Source organism: Ursus americanus, chromosome 15 (assembly GCF_024610735.1).
Source record: "Ursus americanus isolate L20-20 chromosome 15, mUrsAme1.1.p, whole genome shotgun sequence".
Classification (NCBI taxonomy): domain Eukaryota; kingdom Metazoa; phylum Chordata; class Mammalia; order Carnivora; family Ursidae; genus Ursus; species Ursus americanus.
Window position 1 is genome coordinate 56,885,851 of NC_142141.1, and position 25,587 is coordinate 56,911,437.

At 38.3% G+C, this 25,587-nt stretch overlaps 1 protein-coding gene, 1 non-coding gene and 1 pseudogene across 3 annotated transcripts in view; 1 reads left to right on the forward strand and 2 right to left on the reverse strand.

The window, feature by feature from the left end:
• Window positions 1-25,587, reverse strand: part of MARCHF6 (membrane associated ring-CH-type finger 6) — a 78,351-nt gene that overhangs the window by 15,986 nt on the left and 36,778 nt on the right. Inside the window, exons 7-21 of one of the 2 annotated variants that reach the window (XM_045787146.2) lie at window positions 22,530-22,719; window positions 20,852-20,913; window positions 20,274-20,306; window positions 19,107-19,158; window positions 16,866-16,924; window positions 15,603-15,683; window positions 15,053-15,121; window positions 14,898-14,972; window positions 13,461-13,595; window positions 11,508-11,627; window positions 10,334-10,434; window positions 7,226-7,363; window positions 6,005-6,209; window positions 3,976-4,045; window positions 1,228-1,409 (exon numbers count right to left, since the gene is read on the reverse strand). In XM_045787146.2, the coding sequence (XP_045643102.1) occupies window positions 1,228-1,409; window positions 3,976-4,045; window positions 6,005-6,209; window positions 7,226-7,363; window positions 10,334-10,434; window positions 11,508-11,627; window positions 13,461-13,595; window positions 14,898-14,972; window positions 15,053-15,121; window positions 15,603-15,683; window positions 16,866-16,924; window positions 19,107-19,158; window positions 20,274-20,306; window positions 20,852-20,913; window positions 22,530-22,719 (1,572 nt within the window). Of the gene's footprint in view, window positions 1-1,227; window positions 1,425-3,975; window positions 4,046-6,004; window positions 6,210-7,225; window positions 7,364-10,333; window positions 10,435-11,507; window positions 11,628-13,460; window positions 13,596-14,897; window positions 14,973-15,052; window positions 15,122-15,602; window positions 15,684-16,865; window positions 16,925-19,106; window positions 19,159-20,273; window positions 20,307-20,851; window positions 20,914-22,529; window positions 22,720-25,587 lie in introns of both variants that reach the window. The other variant, XM_045787145.2, reaches the window with a different exon arrangement.
• On the forward strand, window positions 10,927-11,033 carry LOC123785572 (U6 spliceosomal RNA). Its single transcript, XR_006777668.1, has one exon. It is a non-coding gene; the product is annotated as a U6 spliceosomal RNA (small nuclear RNA).
• LOC148108881 (SCAN domain-containing protein 1-like) lies at window positions 22,726-25,583 on the reverse strand (annotated as a pseudogene).

The following is a 25,587-nucleotide window of genomic DNA, read 5'->3' on the forward strand; positions in this document are numbered from 1 at the left end:
AAATTGGCTCCCTCCAGAACCCTCTATGGTCCAACAGAACTCACTATGTTGACAGAAATGTCGTATTATCTGTGTTGTCAATATGGTAGTCATTAGCCACATGGCTAGAGCCACAGATCTAGCATTTGAACAAAGCAACAGAGAATGAAAATAAAGTCAACACAAAGCAAAAAAAAAGAGAGACTATGAAAGTGTCACTACAGAATCCTGATGAAGAAAGAGTCTTCAGAGTGGCTCTGATGTCTGAGGACCTCCCTCCTTCTTAAGGTAGCCTCAATGAGAATGTCTGTTTCAACGAGACTAATATGATGTGGGTGAAGATGCAGTACTAGCTTTTTTAAATGGCATACTGAAGATAAAGACGAATATCAAATGAAAACTGGTTATTAGCTGGTTTCTGTATTTTAAATATAGTTACATGTCTCCTTATCTTGTGGGATTAAATAGCAATTGAAGTCCTCTGTTCACAATATACAATAAATCTCATGTTTTTCTTTCAACACTAATATTAACCTTTCAGTGAAATGAAAATCTAAATTCAGATACAAAACTAGGATTATACAAAGGAAGAGGTATAAGTAGTGACCTAAACCTATTTATCAGTCATGGCCAACATCACAATCAATAAATCACCACACCTGTACAATCATCTTACACTGACATTTTTTCCCCATCTTTGTGCAACCAAGTACTTTACTGAGTAATAATTTCCATTACTTACTTCACTTTCACATTAGCCAAGGCATTCTTGAATTAGCAATAGAATGTGTAATTAAAGGAATCCCATTTATATGAAAAACATATAAAACTTAATCCTGAAGTCAAGATTTTACATATTCAAATAGATCAAAAAATCAAATTTTAGAAAAAATATCTTAAAGGAAATTTCCACTTAAACAAACTGATTTTAAATTCTACAGATTATCTTATTCCTTAAAAATTTCCAAAACAACTTTTCTAATTACATTACTTAAGGGCCTAACTGGATCACTTAAAAGCACGGTTTTCTTTTGACCCCTGAATACATCTGACTGTGGTTCCCAGAATGAACCAGAAAGCTACTACTGTCTTAAAGGAATACTCCTTCTAATTCAAAAAAATCAGTTCTCTTGACATTATCAGCATAATGAAGAAAAGAAAGTGAGAAGACTCAAAGAAACGACTAAAAAAAAAAAAAAATCCACTACTCCTGTCCTATGAGATCAGTTCTTTATTAGAAAAACCTACCATGAGGGACCACTCTTTAACCTTCTGGAAGATCACTCTGCGTCCCTGTGGCATCCATGCCACCAGCACCGTCACTGCCCTTATGGTTAGCCAGCAAACATAGAGACCACAAGCAGCTGTGTAGAGCTCATGAATTTTGGCAGTCCCCGTCCAAAATGACATTAACCAACGGCCAGCAAATACTGAAAATAGAAAGGCTGATAAATGAGATATGTGGCTATCTATGTAAAAAGAACTATTTAGCCTGGTGTTGTTCTGTTAGTATTTTCAATTATTTCAATCATTTTAAGTGATAAGTAAAAAGACATCACATTTGGATATAACAATCTCTTCATTAAAAACAAACAACAAAAACCCCCACAAACTCTAAAGAATGCAATTATTTGATTAAGACACAACCAAAGCATAGGAAGTCAAGTGGGGACAAGCTCTCCTGTGACATCTACCCTGACTGGCCATGCCAATTAATTGTTCTTTCAGAAATAAAAAAGATTGAGGAGGTTGTTCTTGTTTTTATCACCAAATAAAATCATTATACACATAATATAACAAAAGTGGGGAATTTATTATACATGCTGTCAATACTTTCATCATTTAGGAACATTACAAATAATTTAGATTAACTTTCAATTGACTCATTCATCAAGACAGAAAACTAAGCTTATTGTAATAAGAAGTGGGCATAATATTTTAAAGCACAATAAAGATCATATTAATTTTCTTAGAAAAAAGATCCAAATATGCCAAAACTTAAACAGATTTGAGAAGTGTCTAAAGAACTGCCTCAGATAAAGAGTTAATAAAAATAAATTCTACACTATACCAATAAAAATCTACCTCAGGCAAGATCATTTATAAAGTAACTTTCTTCACATGGTTACTCCTCAATAATGCTAGAAAGAACAGCAAGGTCCAAATGTCTTGTGTATTTTTCTATGGATTGATTCCCTCTTAATACAGTACTATTTATTATTTTCAAATACCTAAAAGGAACTAGTGGTTGTGCTGAGCATTTTCCATATATTGTATCATTAATCCTCCCCAAATCCAAGCAGCCACTATCTCCATTTTAAGATTAAGAAACCGAAGCTCAGCAATAGAACCTTGTCCAACCAAGGTCACATGAGGGTGGGGGCTGAATTTGAACTCATGCCTATGTGACAAAGCTCATGCTCTTGACTAATGAACCACACTGCACCACACCGCCTTCAATTACATTAAATCAGCTCAACAGTTAAGTCTTACAAGCCGCCAATGCTGGCAATCAGACTTCTTTGCAACCTCACAAAACGGTTTGGGTGTGAAGATAAGTTATTTTTAAAGACAAATACACATAAATGTTATATGAAATAAACACATGGATAAACAGACAGATATAATTTCACATACTTCTAATCAAGTGTTTTTGAGAGGACAGGGTTAAGGTTTTAATTTGTAGTAAATTATCATCAGAAAAGTAATCTATGGGGAAAAACAGCCTCCTTGCCATCTTAAATGCATACTAGGACACCAAGCATTTCTACGATTAAACATGATTGTGTTCTTCCCATTAGATGGTAGGACTGGGTTTACAGGGAAATATTCAGTTAACAATACTCAATGACATTGAAGTACTTTTACTGCCAAATTCAGTTACTAAACTACATTTCCTTCTTTTAAGTTTTTATTAATATTTCTGATAAAAACATGAAATTGGAACATAAAAACCACAAATGTAAAACAGTCCAAAATTCAAAAACTAACTTTTCTCAGGAACGTTTACTATGCTGTACCCAACTGTTAATCACACTTTGTCACTTTAAGAGCTGTGATTTATGAGGAGTAGTGAGCTCTTAGCACAGTTCGAAAGGTCCAAGTCATTATTCAGAAACATGTAAAAAAAATTTATCTTTACCACCACTTTAAGTTAAATTACAATTCCTGCAGATTAGAGAATATTCTCATTATTTTTAGAAACCTCACTTGAAATTACATTTCCTACTTGTTCCTTCCTGACCTTATTAGCCCTCGTGGAAAAACTCAAGTATTTAATACAAATTTATAAAATTATAGAGGTAGTGCTATAATCAAGATACTAACTCAATATGTATTTATGTGCTTGTAAGAGATGAAGAGTATCTTCCACTTAATGATTATTTAGGCAGCTAACATGTATAAGTATGATTTAGAATTTTCTGGCTTGCTGTATACACTAAAGGGTAGGGGCAGCAAGCTGTTCCTGAGATTTTGTCACTGGCTTTGGACTCAACCCCATTTACTGCTGACCTTTGCAGAACATGACAAACTATTATATTCATCCACAGTGTCTTACTCATTAGATAAGGAAATGGTGTCTAGCTGAAATTTTAACATTAGGATTTGTGAATACCAGATGATAAAGGGAAACAGTCTGGCTTCATAAAGTTTCTAGTAACACTGAAAAGATACAATGAGGGCAAACATAATTAGCATCAAAAGACTGGCTTGAAAAAATGATTTAAACCACATAGGTAACTTTTTGAAAACCCATACTATAAAGAGGCTATCTCTAAGAAAATTGAGTGACCACACACACTTTACTTCTAAAAATGAATCAGGAATTTTATCTTGATTTTGTTCTCCCCTCTGTTCCAATACAAATTACTCCAAGAAGAGGGAGAGCCCTAAAAAGATCAATATCCCATATTCAATGAAAAATAAGGGGCAAACTATTTCAAGTTTGTACTTGATGAAAGATACAAAGCATCTTCTCACACCATTAGCTCATACCTGGTAGAGTAAGGCAGATGAGGCTGGCAATCAGTAAGGTTATACACATGAAGACAATCAACAAAAAAATCTGCAAGGCAAAACATAAGACTGCATAAATGATTCGTATGTGCTCAACGTATTTCATGACACCCCTCAAAGAATCAGCACAATTCTCCCACTAAAAAGAAATTGCCTGTGTTTCCAGGTTTCCTTCCATTTCACATAAAAAGAAATTTTTATTTTAGGTAAAATTACCTATAATTTCAGCCAAAAGAAAATAAGTGTCTACTTTCACATAATCAGATATATCAGCATGTAACAAGTAAATATATTTTCTAATCAGAGAGCATAAAAATAAAATAAAATCAGCTTAAATTTCCCCTATTAATTAAAACTAAAAACATTCACTTTTTAATCAAATTCTCAAAAACAAGTTTTTATAAAAGGAAAGCTTACTCTCTAACAGTGCTGTCCAATTAGAACTTTCTGGGACGATGGAAACTGCATCCTATAAAATTCTAAAAATTTCATTTATTACACAAATTAACCAGGTGGCTGTGCTGTTTTTCTCAATCTCATTCTCAGGAGTAGGCTTTTGTTTGTCCAAAAAAAGCTACTGATTATTGAAGCTCATATTCCAATGGCGGCCAACTCATAGGCTGACCTATGACACAGCAGCCACTGGCACAAGTGGCCCCTGAGCACCTGACTTGACGTCAGTATGAACGAGTAATGAAATTTTACACTGTGTTTACTACTCTGTGTGTAATCCTACCAGAAAAGTACTTTTATGGCTTTAGTGAGGCATAACTGACAAAATTATAATACATTTAAAGTGTACAACGGGATTTGCTATATGCACACATTGTAAGGGGATTCCCACCATTAAAGTAATTAGCACATCATTATACCACATCCTTACAAACTATATTCACTTTAATTAAGTTTAAATGTAAATAGCCACGTGTAGGTGGTGGTTCCTGTGATGAGAAGTGCAGATAAAAAGGGAACACACTAAAAGGAAAGCAGCTGCCCTGGGCAGGAAAGGAGCAACTGTTGCTTGCCTTCTACCTCCCCTGCCCAGAAGTCAGAGCTCTAGCGGGAAGATTGAAAAGGACCTACAATCACATTCTAAGAGGAGCCTTTAAGGCTGTCAGCTTTCGATGCTTGAGAAACCTACCAATTCTCTCTGATCTGGGCCAGAAAGTACCTTTTGCCCATCTAAGAGCCTCATCTCTCAGGACTCCTCCCATCTCTCACGCTCACCTGCATAGGCCCCACCCTCTAGATACACTTAATTTCCTGCAGTTCCAAACTTACCACATCTAACCTGCCTCTTGGTTTGGCACGTGCCTGGAGTGCCCTTCCATTTTTCCATTTTGTTCTCTGCCTGGCCTAACTTTAGAGACTTTTAAAAGCATCACCTCCTCCACAAAGATTCCTGAATGCCTTCCGGAAAAGCGTTCTGTGAAGCAAGGAGTGACCAACTGTGCTACCATACAGCAAGTGAGGTAAGCACCAAGACCTGACAATCAGATTTAACAACACGAAAGCCAGAGCCGCGACCCTTGTCCAGAACAGTTTTGGTGGAGTTTGCGGGGAAAGCTGCGCTGGGACAGGCACTTCCTTAACCAGTCTGGTCTTCAGTTTCATCAGATGTAAACATGGGATTACTACTCCCTTGCAGTACTGGGATGGACAGTAAATGGGGAAAAACATTAGAGTGCCCATTCTAGTTCCTGACACATACCTGAAATAGATCAATACTGTTAATTTCTTATTTTCACTATGGTCTTTAACAATACTTCCTTCAAACAGCAGGGAGCAAAAGCACACAGAGTCCCAACACTATGACCCATCTCTAAAATCTGATAAACTTATCTGACATTTACATATATTACGCTAATGAGAAGACTAGGGGTTCTTGTCAGGAGACTAAGATATGTCTATACAGAGGACTACATACTAATAGCACTAATGACAGCACCAAATTTCTCAAAAGAAATTTGAAAGAACTTGACTCCTGCTCAAGTCTTATAGTACCTACCCTGAGTGGAAAATTTAAAGGCCGACGATAAGGCTGAAAGCCAACAGGCCCTCCCTGCTGGAGTATGGCTTGGTGGGCTGCATGCAGGCCTTCCCCCACCACGGGAATAGCGTTGTTATTTCGAGCATGCTGATTATTGTTAACTTGTTGATTTGCACTGTTCTCGTTTTCTTCCTGGTCTCCCAATAAATAGGAATGAAGATCCCTGTGTAAAAATTACATTCTCACTTCAGATCAGAATAAAACAGCAGACATGAGACTTCCTTTCTTATTATTACGTAAGGTAGAAAATGTACAAGTAGAATCTGTACACGGCAATATTAAATACCTCATTCTGGTTTAAATGTTGGTACCTGCTTTAAAGTAAACCTTTCCAAATTTAATGTTAATGTCCACAACACGCCACAAATTCAGCTCAGCTACTGTGTCTGCTGTGGCATGGAGCTCAACTAAAACCTCCAGACCACATGTCAGTCATGGCCAACATGCAAGGGCGGAGCAGGCAGAGATGGGCACCTGCTCAACCCAACACAACCAAATGCAGATTTCACAGGAAGGTCTCTGCAGAATGCCACATATTTTCTGAAAGAAACATTTAAATTACAAAGATTCAACTTTAAAATAAGTATATAATATGGAAAGCTTGAAAAAAAATAAAGGCAACATGTTGACTAAATGCCCCAGAAACCACTTGCCAGGATAGGACTTCCAAAATAATCAGGGTGGGGGCACCTGGGTGGCTCAGTCAGTTAAGCATCTGCCTTCAGCTCAGGTCATGATCCTGGGGCCCTGGGATTGAGCCTTGCTTTGGAGTCCCTGCTCAGTGGGGAGTTTGCTTCTCCCTCTCCTTCTGCCCCTCCCCCCAGCTCACGCTCTCACTCTCTTTCAAATAAATAAAATCTTAAAATAAAATAAAATAAAAAATCAGGATTTAAGTTGGTTTGCTTTTCATGCACTGAAAAAAATGTTTACTGATACCCTGTATAATGAAATCAAAGAACCTGGGCCAGCAGTAAACCTCTGTAAGAGGGTAAAAACATGCATACATTCTCCATAAAAAAACGAACAATAATTAGAAAAATAGGAAAACTTAAGAATTAATTAAAAGAAGTATTATATACAACTTGCAGTTACCACTAAATGGTCTCTTCTTAAAACTACTATTTCCTGAGTGGGGCTTGGAACATACTCTGTCAGAAGGGTTATCACCTGCCTACTTACAGCAAGTATCCAGCGGTAACGGTCCAAGCTCGCACAAGCCCCTTCAGCCACTGCCGCGTGTGTCCCTGTTCAAGGAGCGCTGGCAAGACCACCTGAAGCAGAAGTAGCTCAAGAGACAGTTCACTCACTGGAGCATCACTAGGACAATTACAAACAGCTGTAATTTACAGTGTGAATCTATTTTCCATCATAACTATAGCAATGCTAAACATCTGATGGGATGACAGTAAAACTCCTTGAAGAGTCTTATGAACTCACCCTCATTATCACCTCTCCCCCATTCTCCCTTGAAGCCAGCAAAGCTTCTCCTCTGACTCCTCCAAAACTGTTCCCCACAAGGATCACCAATGACCTTGGTGTTGTTAAATCTGATGATTAGTCTTGGTGCTCACTTCAATTGCTGTATAGTAGCATGTTACACAACTGGTCACTCCCTGCTCCTCAAAACACTTTCTCACTAGATGCCTTTCTAGATCTGTTAGTTGCCCTTCAGCTTCCTGGGCTGGAGACAATGGAGGGTCCCCAGCTCTGGTTCTATGCAAGCTCTCAGAGTCTATGCAGGCTCTCTGGATAAGTGCAAACTCATGTGGCTTAAAATACCATGTTTCTGTAAGTTTCTAGATACCACTCAGATATCTTCCCTAACTCCTAACTTTATATCCAAAGTGCCAACTCAATGTCTCCTACAGACATGAGACACCTTAAATTGATCATTATCCTTTTAATCCTGCTCCCCCACAGCCTTCCTCACCTCAGCAAATGGCAACTCCATCCTTCCAGGTGCTCAGGACAGAAACTTGGATCCTTGACTGTCTTTTTTTCACTCCATACTCAAACAGCCAGCGTTCTGTTGAGTGGACCCTAAGAACACCCTAAATCTCACTTCTCATGACCTCCACTCCTACTTCCTTCACCTCAGCTACCCTCATCTCTCACCAGGATCACGGCACTATCCTCCCACCTGGCTTCCTGCTCCTGCCCTGGCCGCCCTGACCCGGTCTCTTCTCATCACAGCAGCCACAGCAGCCACTTGTTAACCTGTATCAGATCACTCTTCTGTTCCAACCTTTCCAAGAACTCCCCAAATCACTCACGCTAAAGCCAAAGTGCTAACGCTGGCTTATGAGCCCCTTTAGGATCTGACTTTCCATGACCTTTCTGACCTCATAGCCAACTACCATGCTTTCTTCCTTCTACTCCGGGCAAACTGGACTTCCTGCTACTCCTCAAACAGACCTCGACGTCACTGTACTTGCCTGAGCACCTGCAAGGATACTCTACCTTCAGGAATACACATGGCTCACTCCCTCATCACCTTCTTTAGGGTTTTCCTCAACTGTCCCCTGTTCAGGTCCTCATCAGTCACTTCTTCTAAATTACAACCCCATTCTGACCACTCTCTCTATTCCCTTTGTCTGCTTCATTTTCCCCCACGGTATTTATGACCTCTGATATACTCTACTACGTTTTATCTGTTTTTATGGCTGCCTCTCCTTCACTGAAATGTAAGCTCCAAAAGAAAAGAATTTTCTTGATTCTGTTTTGTTCACTGTTATATACCTAGCCTACAGAAAAGTACCAGGCATATCATGGGCCCTGAATTGTTCTTAACAGAAGAATGGAGTAAAAACCACTATGTAGTCCAAAACCTTTGCTAAACTTCTAGGTGTAACTGACTACCAAAATGGATCTATCCTAACAATATTTAAAGCCAAACCCTGTGCTTCCTGGTTCCATGACCAGACCCAAATACATAAGGAGGGAGTGACGATTTACTTCAGTTAGGGAAAAACTCAAGAGAATAAAACCTTAATTTGGACTGTGAAGAAAGATAATAAAACCTTGCCAGGCAAACATGGGGAAGAAGGTTATTTCAAAGAGAAAGAGCAAAACAAGGAATAGCTAAGTATTTTAGGGAGACTTAATGGAGGGGAACATGGCTGGAGAGCAGAATTCGAGACACACCATGCTGGGATAGGACGCTGGAAAGTCAATGTGAGATTATGCTAAGCCTTGCATGTCTTTCTAAATGACCCAGATATTATCACATAGATTATGGAGAAAGATAAATGGAGAAGAGCAAGGCCTGAACTAAGGAAGTAAGTGGTAAATCAAGTTGGATTAGATAAGAGATCTTCAAAAATGAGACTTGGGGTGCCTGAGTGGCTCAGTTGGTTAAGTGTCTGACTTTTGATTTCAGCTCAGGTCATGATCTCTGGGTTCTGGGAGCAAGCCTGTGTGGGACCCTGTGCTCAGCAGGGAGTGTGCTTGAGGATTCTCTCTCCCCCTTCTCCCTCTGTCTCTTCCCCCACTAGCATGTTCTCTCTCTCTAAAATAAAATAAAATTAAAAAACGAGACTTAAAAGATTTTAAAAACTAATTAAAAATAAAATCTGAGGAAGAAGTTGGGGTGCCTGGATGGCTCAGTCGGTTAAGTACCTGACTTCGGCTCAGGTCATGATCCCAGGGTCCTAGGATGAAGCCCCACATCAGGCTCCCTGCTTAGCGGGGAGTCTGCTTCTCCCTCTCCCTCTGCCACTCCCCCTGCTTGTGCTCTCTGTGTCAAATAAATAAAATCTTAAAAAAAAAGAAGAAGAAGAAGAAGAAGAAGAAAGTAAAAAAGAAATCTGAGTAAGAAATCCAATTTCCCAGCAGATTTCTGTTTGGGTAACTGAAAGGATAATGCAAGTCTCTAAAAAAAGGAATACAGGAGGAGTGGTAGAAAATAGGTTTCTAGGTGACTTAAGCTTTTAAATCAAAAAGATTTTACATCCATAAGCCTTATATCTTCTTTTTAATCTATAATTAAATATACAACTATGGTGTATAGGGTGTGCTTTTCATATAAAGATGCTTGTGGTTAACATGCTCTCATTAAGTATGACAAACATTTCAATGCTGAAAAAAGGCACACTTCATTTGCAGAAAAATAAGTAAGTTTTCCTTTGGAAAATGTAAATGCTTAACTAATGTTTATATAATCTGAAATAGCAAAATTCAACTATCAAATGATTTCCAGTATCTGTTAAGAAATGACTGTTTTAAATGTATGCACTCTGGATATCAACAGAGTTAAATTAGTAAAGCTTCCAAATTTTAAAAACTCACCTGTAGAGCATGACATTGTATGGAAGAAAATTAGGCAGCAAACTCTTAATTATACGTATAGGAAGCCAAAGCATCAGGAGGACGATGGAGCCAAAGACAATCTGCAGTAAGAAAAAAGGCATGAATGACAGCACTATAAATCATTCGCATGAAAGACAAGCAAACTTCTGAACATACCCAACCATACAGAATCCAAGTCTACACCCACCCAAGGTCCAGATTGTTCTCACTCAACATACTACACTTGGGTCACTCTGTGGAAAGAATGCATTCCTACGGAGGCTGCTCCTCTCTCTCTCTAGGACACAAAGGCTCAAACAGGAGCTACAAAGGATAATCACTGCATGGTTTGTGAAGAGAGAGTCAGAAACTTACAATGAAGGACCAGAATTGTCTGCAACTTAACAAATCACCTGTAAGTATTTTAAGACATGACCCATATTAGTGGCTACAAATTTGCCTAACGGCACAATACTGCTTTTTTCAAATTTTATTTTGGAAAAACTTAGTTTTAACTAGGTAATTTCTTCTTCCAGGCGGGGAAGAAGCTTCAACATACTTCTGTTAAGAGTTTAATTTAAAAGCTATTAATGGTGCTCGCTTCGGCAGCACATATACTAAAATTGGAACGATACAGAGAAGATTAGCATGGCCCCTGCGCAAGGATGACACGCAAATTCGTGAAGCGTTCCATATTTTTTATAGACCGGTGATGGGTAGTAAGGAGGGCTCGTATTGCATGGTGCACTGGGTGTTATACACAACTAATGAATCATCGAGCCTTACATCGGAAACCGGGGATGTACTGTATGGTGACTAACATAATATAATAAAAAATCATTAAAAAAAAAATAAATAAAAGCTATTAATGAATCTCCACTGCTCCAATGCAAATTAAATGTAATTCAGAAACCCATAATTTGGCAATTATACTACTAAAGAACTAGAGGGCATTTTTGTCTTAGTAAACATTTTATTTACTTTATCAAAGTAACCAATAAAGCAACTACTTGACAACGAAGTTCTACAAGCTTTGATAAACGTAAATTATTCAATAAATCTACTCTACCAGTCCCTGACCCAAAAAAACCCCCAACAAAACAAAAGGGTAGCACACTTCACTTAAAAAACAATAAAAAGAAAAAAAAAAAAAACAATAAAAAGGTATGCTTACCACTGACAAAATAAATCTTCGGAGATGCCTATAAATGGGCAAATGGATCATTTCTTGTACTGGATTAAAATCTGGATCATTCAAATTCCTTAGAAACCATAAGACACCAGGTCGAAGCACCTGCAAATATACTTTAAATGCTTTAAATTCCAATATTTCAGACTCTGTATATGAACTAAAATATTAACATAAAAATTAGCTCTTAAAATCTTGACTTTTTAATAAAATGGTCCCCAGAAAATTCATATGGCTTTCCTATTAAAACAAGTTCCTAAATCAGAACCTATATGAAAACTATCTTGTGTTTGATATCCTTTGACGCTTTTAATCATTTAATGAAAAAAAATTATTAAGTACAATTTGTCAAGAAATCTAAGTCTCTAAGGTGAAAAGGAAGTATTTTTTTAAAACACTGTCACTACACTGCATCATCTGGTAAAAAAAGAATTATGTTGCAATTTATAAATGTTTTAAAAAGAAGATCTGATTCCAGTCTTACACTCCTGAGAGGAGTTATCGTGTTAATTAACCCTAAAGCTTCTTAGCATTTTCATTCTACTGTCTACATTTTTTTCCCCTTTCTCAATGGAAACCATCAACCCAAGAGACCGTGGGTGAGTCTGGCTATCAGTCCTGGGTGGTCCAAATTCACTGAGTTACCCCATATAAAGCCTCTCAACTGCCTAAACTGTATCTCTCCATCTTCCAAGTGAGGAGGTATACAACCTCTAAGGTTCCATCCAGCCTCCCAATACTAGGATTCTGTACCAACAAAAAACGACCACACGGAGATGAAAAACTTCAATGTAAAAACAGTTCATCATTTAACAGTGTATTTCAGAGATTATACATAATTACAGTTTTGAAAAGATTAAGTTAGTCTCAATCATTTCTTTCAAAGAGAGAATACAAGTTTTATCTGCAAATAGACTTTACTGAACTTACACTATATAATTCAGGAGAACATTCTGACCCCAGCCCCCTCCTTAACTCCTCAATATCTCAAAGAATAAAGTACACCAAGAATAGCATTAAGCCTTGGTGCTTTTGTATTCCATTCACACTGGATTAGTCGGCCTCCTCTGGCAGCCCTGTACATTTTCCCTCTGTACTTCTCCATCACCTCTCTCAACGGAGTAAGCTGACCTGTGTGATGGCTGTATTCTTCCCAGAATATACAATCAAAAAGAAAGGGGATCCTGTCTTTGTTTCTTACTATTATATCAGCACAGTGTCTGGCCCAGAGTGAACATGCAGTAATATTTGAGGAAAGAATGCACAGCAGCAAGTACACCTGGTCAAAATTACTCATTTTTATACTTCCCACTGCATCAGAAAGACTAAGCATGAGATATATACTAATCAAATACTGACCCTACTTTCACTCTCTTCAAATCAGTATATTCTAATTATATAGTATATTCAAATCAGACTATATTCTAAAAATAGGACGAGTACAGGTACCCATCAGGCAAGTGAACTGGAAACATAAAGGACCCTCAGTGTAATTCTATACTTAAGGTGCTTGATTATGTATTTTACATTCTGATCCTGCGAAACCATATCCCCTGTGGGTATTTCCAGCACTGTATTTCTTTGAATAGAGTCCAAGACAGACTCACATCACACAAAATTCCAAGAATCTTTATGAGAGGACGGTTGCAAGAACTACCAAGTAAAGCAAGTACTTTCAGTTTTTCCCTCAATCTACTCATCTTTCAGACTCATAACTAATTATAGACAGAAATATTAAAACGTGTCAATTTTTGAGACAAATGACTAAAAGAGTTTAAAGAAATAAAGCCAAACTCATCTATCAGCTGTTCCCTCTTAGACTACAATAACAGAGAAAATTAGTTAGGAAGTCGTGATGGCCTTTGAAGCACGACTTGGGGTTAAAACAGAAGTCCTTCCCATAAATTTACAGTGTTGGCATCTCCCTGCAGAACTTACCTCTCTCAGCAACAGGATGAAGGAGGCAAAGTAGAACACATACACCATTCCCACTAGCCAATGCAGAAACATGGTAGTACCTGGAGCTGACTGAAAGCTCAGTTCTCGATCTTTCAGAGTAGCATCAAACATTTCCTAAATCAAAACGGAACAGGTGAGAGAGATCTGTACCACCTACATTTGCCAAATTAACATCTCCATCTTCCAGGAAGTGAATAAATCACTCTGTGTGTGGGTTATGATGTTCTAGGACCATAGTTCTTCTAATGCCAGTTCATGGTGTCACAGAAATATAAATGATATAAAGGCTGGATACTATTTCAAAGATGTGTAACAACACTTTAAAAATTTAAATATAAAAAGCAAGACTGATGAACCAATTGGTGAATAAGAACTTTACTAATGCTACTACTGTGAAAGAACCATTTTTGGTTGACAATAACTTCTTTCAGGGGTGCCTGAGTGGCACAGTTGGTTGAGCATCTGACTTTAGGTTTTGGCTCAGATCTGATCTCAGGGTCCTGAGGTCAAGCTCTGCATCAGGCTCCATGTTGTGCTCTGTACTTGGTGCTGAGTCTGCTTGGGTTTCTCTCCCTCTCTCCTTCTGCTCCTCTCCCCCATGTGCACTCTCTCTCAAATAAATAAATCTTTAAAAAAAAAACCAAAATCCTTCTTTCCATGCTTACAGGTCTGCATTCATGACAAGTTTTTTGTTGTTGTTGTTTTTGTTTTATAAAGAGAGAGAAAGAGAGATAGCATGTGTATAGGAGGGAAGGACAGAGGGAGAGAGAGAATCTTAAACAGTGTCTTCACGGAGTGAGAAGCCCCACACGTGGCTCCATCTCAAGACCCTGAGATCACGACCTGAGCCAAAACAAAGAGTCAGATGCTTAACTGACTGCACCACCCAGGCGCCCCTCCTGACAGGTTTTAACAGTAAGGTACAGGTGAAAATGTTATCTCAGAACCAAAGGCAACTTTTCTATATACAAAATATTTTTGAAAAGTCAAAACCTGATTATCACTGATAGCAACTGAAAATTATAATCAGGACTGAGCATCTTAGTTAAAAGAAATTAAGGTTAGAGTTGTATTTATTATTACGAAGAGAGTATTCTTATCAGATTGCTCTCCTTAGGTGTATAATGTCTTGGCATTACTGTAAAATTTAAAAGAGTAAAATGAGTAAGAGAATTCTTCACTGGTTATTAGAAAGGTTCAAAATACTCTGACATCAAAAATTTGCAAAAAGCCTCAAAAAAAGTCAGGTATTCAAAAAAATTAGGAACATTAAGACTTCACAATGATCTATTCTCAGGAAAAAAAAAAAAAGCAAATTATTATCATACAGAGTTCCCTTTAAAAGGAATCCATTCTAAAGACCTCCCTTTTTGACACCTTTACATTATTAGATTATATAAAGAGTAATAAACTCACCAGGGAACAGATATCCAGCCACCAGCCACAAATGAGAGGGAACACTCCAATCTCTACCACCACTAACAAAGAGACCTTAAGTAAAAACAAAAACCATCAAATACCATTCAAATGGGGAGAAATCATTTCCAGTTTTAACTTCTAACAGGAATTACCTTAACAACGATATAGCAGACTCCCAGCAAACGACGAGACCTATGAAATTTAACAAGAGTTGCCAAGCCCTATAGCATCTAGTCAAGGAAAAATCGAGCATTTAAAGGTACAAAGAGGGGCGCCTGGGTGGCTCAGTCGTTAAGCATCTGCCTTCGGCTCAGGTCATGATCCCAGTGTTCTGGGATCGAGCCCCGCATCGGGCTCCCTGCTCTGCGGGGAAGCCTGCTTCTCCCTCTCCCACTCCCCCTGCTTGTGTTCCCTCTCTCGCTGCCTCTCTGTCAAATAAATAAATAAAATCTTTAATAAATAAATAAATAAAAATTAAAAAAAATAAAGGTACAAAGAAACAGGTACGTATTTAGGCAACACGTATTATTTGATAGAATTAATTTATTTCATATTTTGTCTGCCCACATCCTCACTACAAATAGCTACAAATTTTACTGAGAGGACATAAGAAGAGAAACAAAGTTTTGTCCTTAACAGGAACAACTCTTTGGTATGAACAATAATAGCACCAAACATCTATGTTAGTTCATTAAAGGATACGTGACAAATTATCAGTGTTATTGCTAAAAGTATATACCCAACTATGGTTGTGATTAGACCTTCAAAATGAGATGCTTGGACCTGGAAATAAAAATAAATAGAATTTAATTTAATTAAACCTCCCAGTTTAACAATGTATTAAACAATCCGAGCATACTCAAAGTGAACTGTCTCAGCAACTTACAACTAAAAAACTACAAAATTCCCTTGAATGACATCTCTGAAACCAGATTCTCCCACTGTTAGCAGATCTACTCAAGCAGACAAAATAAAAGTAGAGTGATTTACATTTTACAAGAACAACAACAAAAGTTGCACTACACTAGTCTGCACTCTATTACACCCTGAGGGGGACTGCGGGCTGAGCAATGAAAGCAGCAGCACACGGTCCAAGCAGCCCACCTGCCAGGTATGTCTTAGCCACCTCACCCCTACCCCCAGGAATGACTGCTGAAGTTTCCCTTGCTCTGCAAATCCGTTCCATTCTCAGCTTACAGAAACTAAAATTTGGACAGTAACAAATCTTTTTAGGTTCCTGAATTTCAGACAGCAAGTGCTGATAGTTTGGAAATTCCAATTTATCAAAGCATGTATCTGAACTTTTCAAGTTCTTGTGTTCAACCAGTGAGAACTAAGAGCTGCATAAAATACTGGAACACATCTGTTTCCTCTTTCAGAACAAATCAGAATGTGATCTTCCAGGATTCACATACACAAACTGAACAGAACATTCTGGAAATGTCAGCTCTTCCTTAAAAGACTAGTTCTTTCTGGGGCCCCTACAAAACAGTTGCAGTTGACCATTCAAATATTTATCTACCAAAATACAAGAACAAAATGTCAAAATTAAAACAAATTCTTTAGAAAACACTGTAGCCCATCATTCCAAGACAGACCAACCCTTTTTTTTAGTTGACTGATATACTACTGCTTTTCTAAATTCACCATGGGAAAGCTGAGGAAAAAGGAGAGAAGGGAGCAAGTTAATGGAATGGGTCAAAAATCAGCGTATTAGAAAACTTTCCAGTAGCATGCCTTTGACCTGCCCAACAGGAAGGAAGAGAGTGCACCATGGGATTCAGAACACATTTTCCTTAGCTAGCAACATGACCTACCATATCTTGAGCAACTGTTAGTTTGGAAAAAAAGAAGATCATCGTGTTGGACAACTTCCTTTGCGTAAGGCAACACTATCATTTACTCAACAAATATCAAGTTTGGGAGCAAGTAATAAAAGTAAGTTTGTAAAAGTATTATACTCACGTGTTCTTCAAATCCCAAACCAACAAGGGAGAAATGACCAATGTGGTAAGGGCAAAATGCTAAAAGGGGGAGAAAAATTAAATGAAAACTTCAAAATTAAAACAATGAACACTCCTAGTACCAACGCACAGTAAAAGAAACCAGGGCTTTTTAGAGAAATGGAAGATTCCAGAACTGAGGCCAAAAATGTACTGCCTAGGACATTCTCTATAACCAGAGAACAACAAAGATATCAAGGTCTAATAAGTTTATGACAACAGGACACAGGAACCATCATGAAGAGGGTCTTACCGGCCGAGGAAAGGATATATGAGCATCAAAGAATGACCAAAACTGACGGAAACATACCGAATGCTTTACAAATCCATGAGTTCATAATACTCAAAAAAGGGAAAGCCAAAAACAGAAAACACAAAAGGAAAAAAGGCAACATAAGAAAAAATACTTTCCTCACCCCTGGAAATAGCACATCAATTGTTTATCCTGAAAACTGATAACTGGAGTAAAAGAATTGCATACCTGTCTCACTTCTTCTGAACAAACAGGTTCAGATTAACTAAGATGTTACTTAGATGCTCCAGTTTAAAGGAAATATGAACACAAAGGAGCGAGGTGGTACAGGAAGCAATCAGACAAATATAGAATGCAAGATACTTATAGGACAGCTGACCTGGTCTCTTCAGCAAATCAATGGCAAAATGTAGGAGTAGATGAGGGGTGTAAAGAGAAGAGTATTCTAGATCAAAAGGAACTTAAACTTAACAACCAAAAGTAATGTGTAGACCTTATTTGGATCCTCATTCAAACAAACCAACCAAAAAATGACACTTAAGGAGACAACCCAGGAATTTTTAATATGATGGATTGTTCAGAAACACTAAATTCTGCTAATTTAGTACAATGTGATAATAATACTATGGTTAAATGAAAAATATCCTTAACATTTTCATAGTAAAAAATTTTATGGTCTCTTTTCTTCAAGTCTTTCTTTTCATGTTAATAAAATTTTACTTTTTTTCTGAATAAAATTTAATTATGTTTTTCTTATGGCAAAAATAACCGAACAGCATAGATTATTAGGGAAGCAGGGAGGGGGACTCAATCATTAAGACAAAAGTCAGAGTGACTCTATAGGGATCTGGCCACCAAACCTTTTTAATCAAGTATTCCATGGGTAGAAATTTTTTTGAACAAGTATTCCCAACATATTGAAATTTATAAATCATACACACATTTTACTATTATGTGTATTATAAAGCACAAGAAACTCTTAATGAGTAAGAAAAAACTATATGCAGAATTCTTCCTATTTTGTTGTCTCACCCAACTCTGAAGATGACTCAAATAGGCCCCTGGGAAAGGTAAATTTTCAAGTTCCAACTCTATTTACATAGGGAAATACTAACCTGAAGCACCAACTGTTAACAATCAATTTCTATCCCATTACACAGCAGCTATTAGATAAATACCCTGAAATTAAGGTAACTTTCTCAGTATCATACCCTTCTGCCAGGAGATAGCTGCATTGTAAATTTATAATTCTGCAAAGTACATGACCACAAGACTCCAAAAATGCAGGTGGAAAATCCCAACAGAGCAACCCAAGTAGGAAAGAAACAGGAGTGTGCTTAATCCCAATGACCATTCACCCTTAAGGGAAAGTATACTTCTAAAAAGAGGAAAACAACTTGGTTCATTTCAAAAGATCCTAAGTATAATATACATAGATTTATTAAGACAATTTCTTTATAGTATAAGCTTAGGAGGTTGGGTTAGAAAAAAAATTTACTTAGATGTGATCTGCTTTACATAAATGAGTGTTAGTTACCTTTTCTATAATTCATGTTTTTGTTTTTTTTTTAACTTTTAAGTTCATTTTTTTTTTGGTAATCTCTACACTCAACGTGTGGCTCGAACTCATGACCCCAAGATCAAGAGTCACATGCTCCTGAGCTGAAGGCAGATGCTCAACCGACTGAGCCACCCAGGTGCCCCTAAAATCAACTTCTATAAAAAGAGATGGAAATGCCCAAAAGAAGCAGAGGTGGTAGGTAACTGTAGTCAGTGTTGCTTGGGAAAGAAAAGTATCTGTATACCTGGGGCCTTCTTATACAGGACGACTATCTACAACCGTTTCACATATTCAAGTGTTTAAAAAATGAAAACAAAACCTATAACAAGGCTCCTAGAAAACTGAACTCCTATGATAATACCGTAAATAACAGCATAAACACCACTTACCAAAAACAAGAATGAACAATGTGTTTAAAGACACCACCCAGAAGACATGCTCCTAAAGGAAAAGAGCATTAATAAAACATATTCAATTCTTCCATGGACTGCACTACTCCACTTAGACTGAAATTTTCACTCCATAATGTTGAGATTTCATTACGTGCAACTTCTCATTTTTCATTAGATAGCTCATAAAACTAAACCTAATAAAACTCAAGTTCATAATGTTACATGCAGGAAAAAAAAATCAATCCATAAACATTTCCTCTTTAGAAATTAGTAAGCACTACAAACTACACAGATTCTCATAAATAATAGCCAGATTTCACTTAAATCAAATGACGCTGAAAAATTCCAAATGGAGGAAAATTTGAAAATCACATTAATTCTGAACTTCTCATCAATGTAAACCACACAGTGCTTCTTTCCAGTGTCCATTTTGTTCTCATGGCTTCTGCAAGGTCAATTCTCTTCCCTGGTCCCTTTTCTGACTATGGCACCCTGGTTTTCTTAGAAGTCTTAGAACACTCATTCTCACTCGGCCATTCATCCACTCCCCCACCCCCAGTTACGTATTATCGCCTCCAAGATGACTGCTACCTTATGTTACTGTTTCAGTCAATAGGGGTTCTTTGACTAGTAGCTAAAGTCATCTTGATACCCAAAGCCATTTAAAAATCCCAAGCGATTTTATATTACAGAACCTGAAAAGAGCATCACTTCTCCTAAAGAACAGGTTCTTTAAAGAATCATTCCTCCCCTCTGGTTTGCACTCTTTACTAATAAAGTAAAAACAGGTGAGGTTTGGCAAACAGTGGAAACTTAACACGAAACCGGGTCTCACTGTGAGCACTACAAAGCATTAATTAATACACTGCAAGTTTTAAAAGAAGACCAAACTCTTCTTAACTACCATTAAATCTGCATTTCATTTTCTTCTCTAAAAATCAAATACTCAATAATGACCTTTGTAAATACTATCACCTTTGTTCTTTGCCAATATTTTCAACACAGAGAACAGACTTTCTTCAACATATTAAGCAATCAAAAATCAAAGGGCACGTTGACCTTTCGTATAAAAAGCCAAACATACTGTAAATTTGAAATTGCTGAATCATTAAAATAAATAATTAAGTCACAACTCTATTATTAAAAAATATGAGCTTTACTTACTAGAAAAACTAGCGATCCATCAAGTCCTAGCATCTGAAATAATAATATGCATATGTTCAAGATGCAACAGGATTTTTTATTCTATTTAGAAAAAAGGCTGACTTTCAATTATATTTAAACATAATCCTTACCCACCACTTTCCAATACAGCTTACCATTTTCAGAGAGTAAAAAACTTGTTTATCAGAATTTTATATTTGGGCTCCATTTATTCCAAATCATATGATTATAAAGTCAAAACAGTTCCATCACAGGTTTAATTCTTACATTAGATAAGGAGCCAGCCAAGATTTAGTACAACTGCAGTATCAGAACAATACTTCAATTCAAATTACTTCATTTTAGAGAAGTCCACAATTTGTATAAAAGGCCAGAAAACAGAAAAATAATCAACAATAGATTATAATATTTTTACTATTTTCACCACAAACAATGCATCACTTTTCCCTAGAAATTAAAGTTCTACGGCAGCTTCCACTGAATGTAGCTACAAAATTGGAGTATGCACCTACATATGCCCAACCCAAACACACAGCCTAGGGTTAAAACAGGAGAATGCACAACAGAAAGAATCTTACTCTTTCCCACGTAAGCTCTTCTGCAGCTCGGTCCCACTCTAAAGCATTCCAGTTCATGTCATCTGGAAATATAATTGTAGTTGAAAGATTACTGATGGAACCTGAACCATAAATAATAAAACATATGCTTTTAATTTGGTGTTTTGCAAGCTGTTGATGAGAAGCTAAACTACATTATTTGCTTGTTAAGTAATAAGAACACATATACATAAATGTAACACACATAAGGTGATTCTAGATTGTGGTTAAGTGCTTGAAAGGAAATAATAGGATTATGTGAAAGAGAGGAACTTTACCGCTCTGAATCAAGAATGAATCTGGCAAATTTGAGAAAAACGAGGAAGCCAGGGGACAAGAATTCTCCGGGGGTGCAGGGGGGAGTGGTAGAAGATACAGCATGAAAGGCAGACAGGGATCAGATCATACAAGGCGGGGGAGATGACCTGGATTTTGTTTTGCTCTTTAGTATAATAGAAAAACCACTACCAGATTTTAAAGGCAGGAGAACACTACAAATACCATGTGGAGCACGACTGGAAAAAAGAAGCTACACACTCAGAAGCTATTGCGTTAGATATGAAGAGAAGAGAAGGATGGTCACACCAGGGTGTCAGCAGGCTGCCTCCTCAGAGCCTCTGAACATAGACTCACTGCTCCCTACAAAGGCCCCTTGCTCCCATCACACAATTTCCTTCTTCTCACCCTTTAGGTCTCACCTCAAATATCACTTACTCTGAGCTACCTGGAGAATCTTATTTAAAACAGACTTTCCCAACAGCATCCTCAGAGCAACCCGCACATTTGTCACAATGTATAATGAGGTATTTGTGCACTTGGGTACTCGTGGTTCTTCACTAGACCAGGAACTCCATGAAGGCAGGGACCTGTCTAAGTGCCCAGCACCCAGGAGACACTCAGACACCAGCAATGTCCAGCGGACCTGGAGAAAGTGCGGTGCTGACAGCAAAACTCTGGGGCGGGAGGAGAGAAGTGGAGGTGGTGAGCTACTGCCAGCTGACTGGCGGGCACGGTCTTGGATCTTCTTTAGCATTCTGGAGTTAGACTGCTAGAAAATGAGAAAATGGTTTCCTTAATGGCATCTGACCTGTAGGTTACACTTCAAGAATTCTTCTTTGATATTAAAAGTTGTGCTAACTCAAGAGAAACGGAAGGGAATAAAGTGATCTGTATCAAATTCTTTTTTAAAAAAACCAGAGTCTAGTACAACTTACAAATAACTTCTTTCTATCCATCCTATAAAGGTCCCGTGTAGAGTAGGATTTTAAAACACAAGCACCTGCCTCCAGCTCAGGTCATGATCCCAGGGTCCTGAGATCGAGCCCCGCCTCCAGCTCCCTGCTCAGTGAGGAGTCTGTTTCTCCCTCTCCCTCTGCCTGCTCCCCCTGCTCTCTCACTCTTGCTTCCTCTCAAATAAATAAATAAATGTCTTAAGAAAAAAAATAAATAATAAAACACAGAATGTGCCCTGCTTCACAAAAAAAATATTTACACATATGTATATTCATAAATACAAATCTCTCAAAACGAAGTAAAAACAGGTTAGAAATAGAACTCCGAACCCATAACATTTTGAAAACTCCAGTCCTTCTACTCAAGGAAAGTTGGAAATGGACTAATGGTCACGAAGGAAGGGCAGGGATGGGCCAGCAGCCATTACCCTGGGCCCCGTTGTTGGCATCGGCTGCATCCTCCCCACCCGCATCCTCCTCCTCCTCGTTGTCCTCCTCCTCCTCTTCTGCCTGATCATCCTGGGCGTCGGGGTTTTCTCCCACCACCGCGTTCTCGGCTGGTGGGTTAGCAGGCTGGTCGGGGGCAACATTTTCAGCACCATTTCCTCCTGCTGGAGCCTAAAACGACAGAAGAGCCCAGAAATGTAGCTAACTTGTCTCAGTTCTGCTCTATTTCCAAATCATACTCTTCCTGTTAAAAAAGAACAAAACTAGCAAACAAACATGAACTACTAAAAAATTAAAAAAAAAAACTCTCAAGGTCATTTTTTCTACAAGTATCTAATTTTGGACCTACTCAGCATATAATAAGTACATAAATTCACTTCACAGTGTATATATTCATTCAGTATAATTCAGGGATTTCACAAAGTATTACAGAAAATAGGCGTATCTGGCTAACTTTAACTGTTCAGGCACATCCCAAACCAGTTACTGGTGGCATTACAGAAGTTTCCATTCGTGCCAGTAGAGAAAGAATCAAGAATTCAGGAAGTTAAAGCCATTACCTTTTTGGATACATAAAAATAATACATTAAAACATCACAAAGTGCAAAAAATGAGAAATTCAACAGCAGGCTGTCTGTCTTAACAACAGGGCAGAAAAAGTCCTTCTGGAGTTCAGTTTCAAGAAATAGAGCTCCCTGAGCCAAAAAAGAGGTGCAGACATGAGTTCTGCTTTATTCTTATTACAATTAGTCAAGGACAAACTCGAAGAAAACCAAGGTTCAGATTTCCCATGACTGCAGTTGGATCTTGTAACAAAGAGAACTTTGGTTACTTTTCACATGTAGGCTGAGCAAGAAGGGAGCAGCAAGATTCAGCCAGTGATTCTGACCCCGGGCTGACGTCTCTGCACCTGAGTTCTGAGCTCCTAGGCAAGACAACCTGGAATTACTTCTTCACCAGCATCTCCACAATCTGCTCCTCTATGTGAACACTGGGTCTCAGCTACTGTCCAGCAAGCTCCGATAGAGGCCTGAGGACATCCCTGGCCTAGCTGCAACCTCTGCCTGGAGGCTGCAGGGTTGGGAGGGTTCTTTCATGGAATGATCTCAAGGTCTTCAACACAGTCTTCATCAAGGCTATCTGGTGGAAGCCCAGGAGGCTCTCATGGAACCTGGACCTGGGGAGCTGTTCTTAGGATAACCTCTGGCTCCTAAGCCATCATCTCATTTAGTGGTGACCTTCTTTGATCATTCTGGACTTCTCTATTTCTTTGTGTCTTTGGTACCATTCAGTCTTCATTCTTTAACTCTGGGGAAACAGAACTCAGACTCCAGCGCAGGTGCCACATTAGAGGGCGGGGTCATGGGGGTGGGGGCAGCTCATGATGAGACTCGAACCCCATGATCAACTCTGGGAAAGGGCCATAATCCCTCTTTATAAGGCATCTCCTGCCTTTACTCACTGCCTCAGGGACGAATATGTATTTACTTATATACCTATTTGTTTATACCCCCCCAGATGTGTAACTTAGTTCTCAGTTATCAGTTAAACACTTGAAGAAACGGTTTCTAATTCCTGCTCAGGGGGCGCCTGGGTGGCTCAGTTGTTAAGCGTCTGCCTTCAGCTCAGGGCATGATCCCAGGGTCCTAGGATCGAGCCCCACATTGGGCTCCCAGCTCTGCTGGGAGCCTGCTTCTTCCTCTCCCACTCCCCCTGCTTGTGTTCCCTCTCTCACTGGCTGTCTCTCTCTCTCTGTCAAGTAAATAAATAAAATCTTTAAAAAAAAAAAAAAAAAGGAAAAAGAAAAAATTCCTGCTCAGTAGGTAAACCTGTCCATATGGACTTTGTCAGTTCCCATATGCATCCTCCTCTGGCTCTTACTGAGTTCTGGTACCTACCAAATGCAAAGACATATTATAGTTAAGGAAAACACCGAACTCCAGTGGAGTCAATGAACATTCTAAAAAAGCAACTGCATTAAGTATTTCAAAATATGAGATACAATAATAAAAGTATTAACACTAAGTAAGAAGTGTCTTTTCTTTCTAGTCTCATTTCTTGTACGTGTGATTTGCTAAGAAGTTACGCTCTTAACTCTGTAGAGAAAAAGGTAGGGCAGAATTTGATTGAAATCAAACTACACACTGATACTTAAATGAAAAATTAAGTTAATTATCATTTTCAGTATCTTAGAGTCAATTTTTCCTAATAAAATTTTATGAAGTGTAAATAGTTTTTGTACATAAATAGCTAATATTTTGACATTTTCAGCCCCATAATTTCTCGGCGAGCAAGACACTAAAGGTCATTTATCTTATCCTCTTTCTCTTAACACATCTAGCAAACGCTCCTGCATCTAACGTAAACATGCATCTCTCATATACAGAAAGGGAAACTGCACCAGATTGTGTAACAGTGTTCTAATGATTCTACTTTTAGTAAGGTTGCTACTGGGAGCAGCAAACACAGGCATTTTACATAAGAAGAAACTGATGAGGGGCGCCTGGGTGGCACAGCGGTTAAGCGTCTGCCTTCAGCTCAGGGCGTGATCCCAGCGTTGTGGGATCGAGCCCCACATCAGGCTCCTCCGCTATGAGCCTGCTTCTTCCTCTCCCACTCCCCCTGCTTGTGTTCCCTCTCTCTCTGGCTGTCTCTATCTCTGTCAAATAAATAAATAAAATCTTAAAAAAAAAAAAAAAAAAGAAGAAGAAACTGATGAACTAAGAAAGTGGGGAGCCTCCTCAGTGTCCTGTAGCATGCCAACATCATCGCCAGGGAGTCTATATAACTTCCAAGCCAGCATTAAGCAGTAAATCCAGGCAAAGGAAATGAAAGAACACTTCAGTACACCCCCTAACACCACTCCCAATCTCACTAAAAAATTAAGAAGCAAAGTAAAAGTGACTTCTTCTGATTTCTTTTTGCATTTCCTTTAATCTTCTCCCAAACCTTTTCATTGTCCTGTTTTGCAATGAGGGGCAGAGGACTCAAGGGTTTTAGATCTTAGAAAATGACAATAATTCCCGGGCAAAGGGAGTT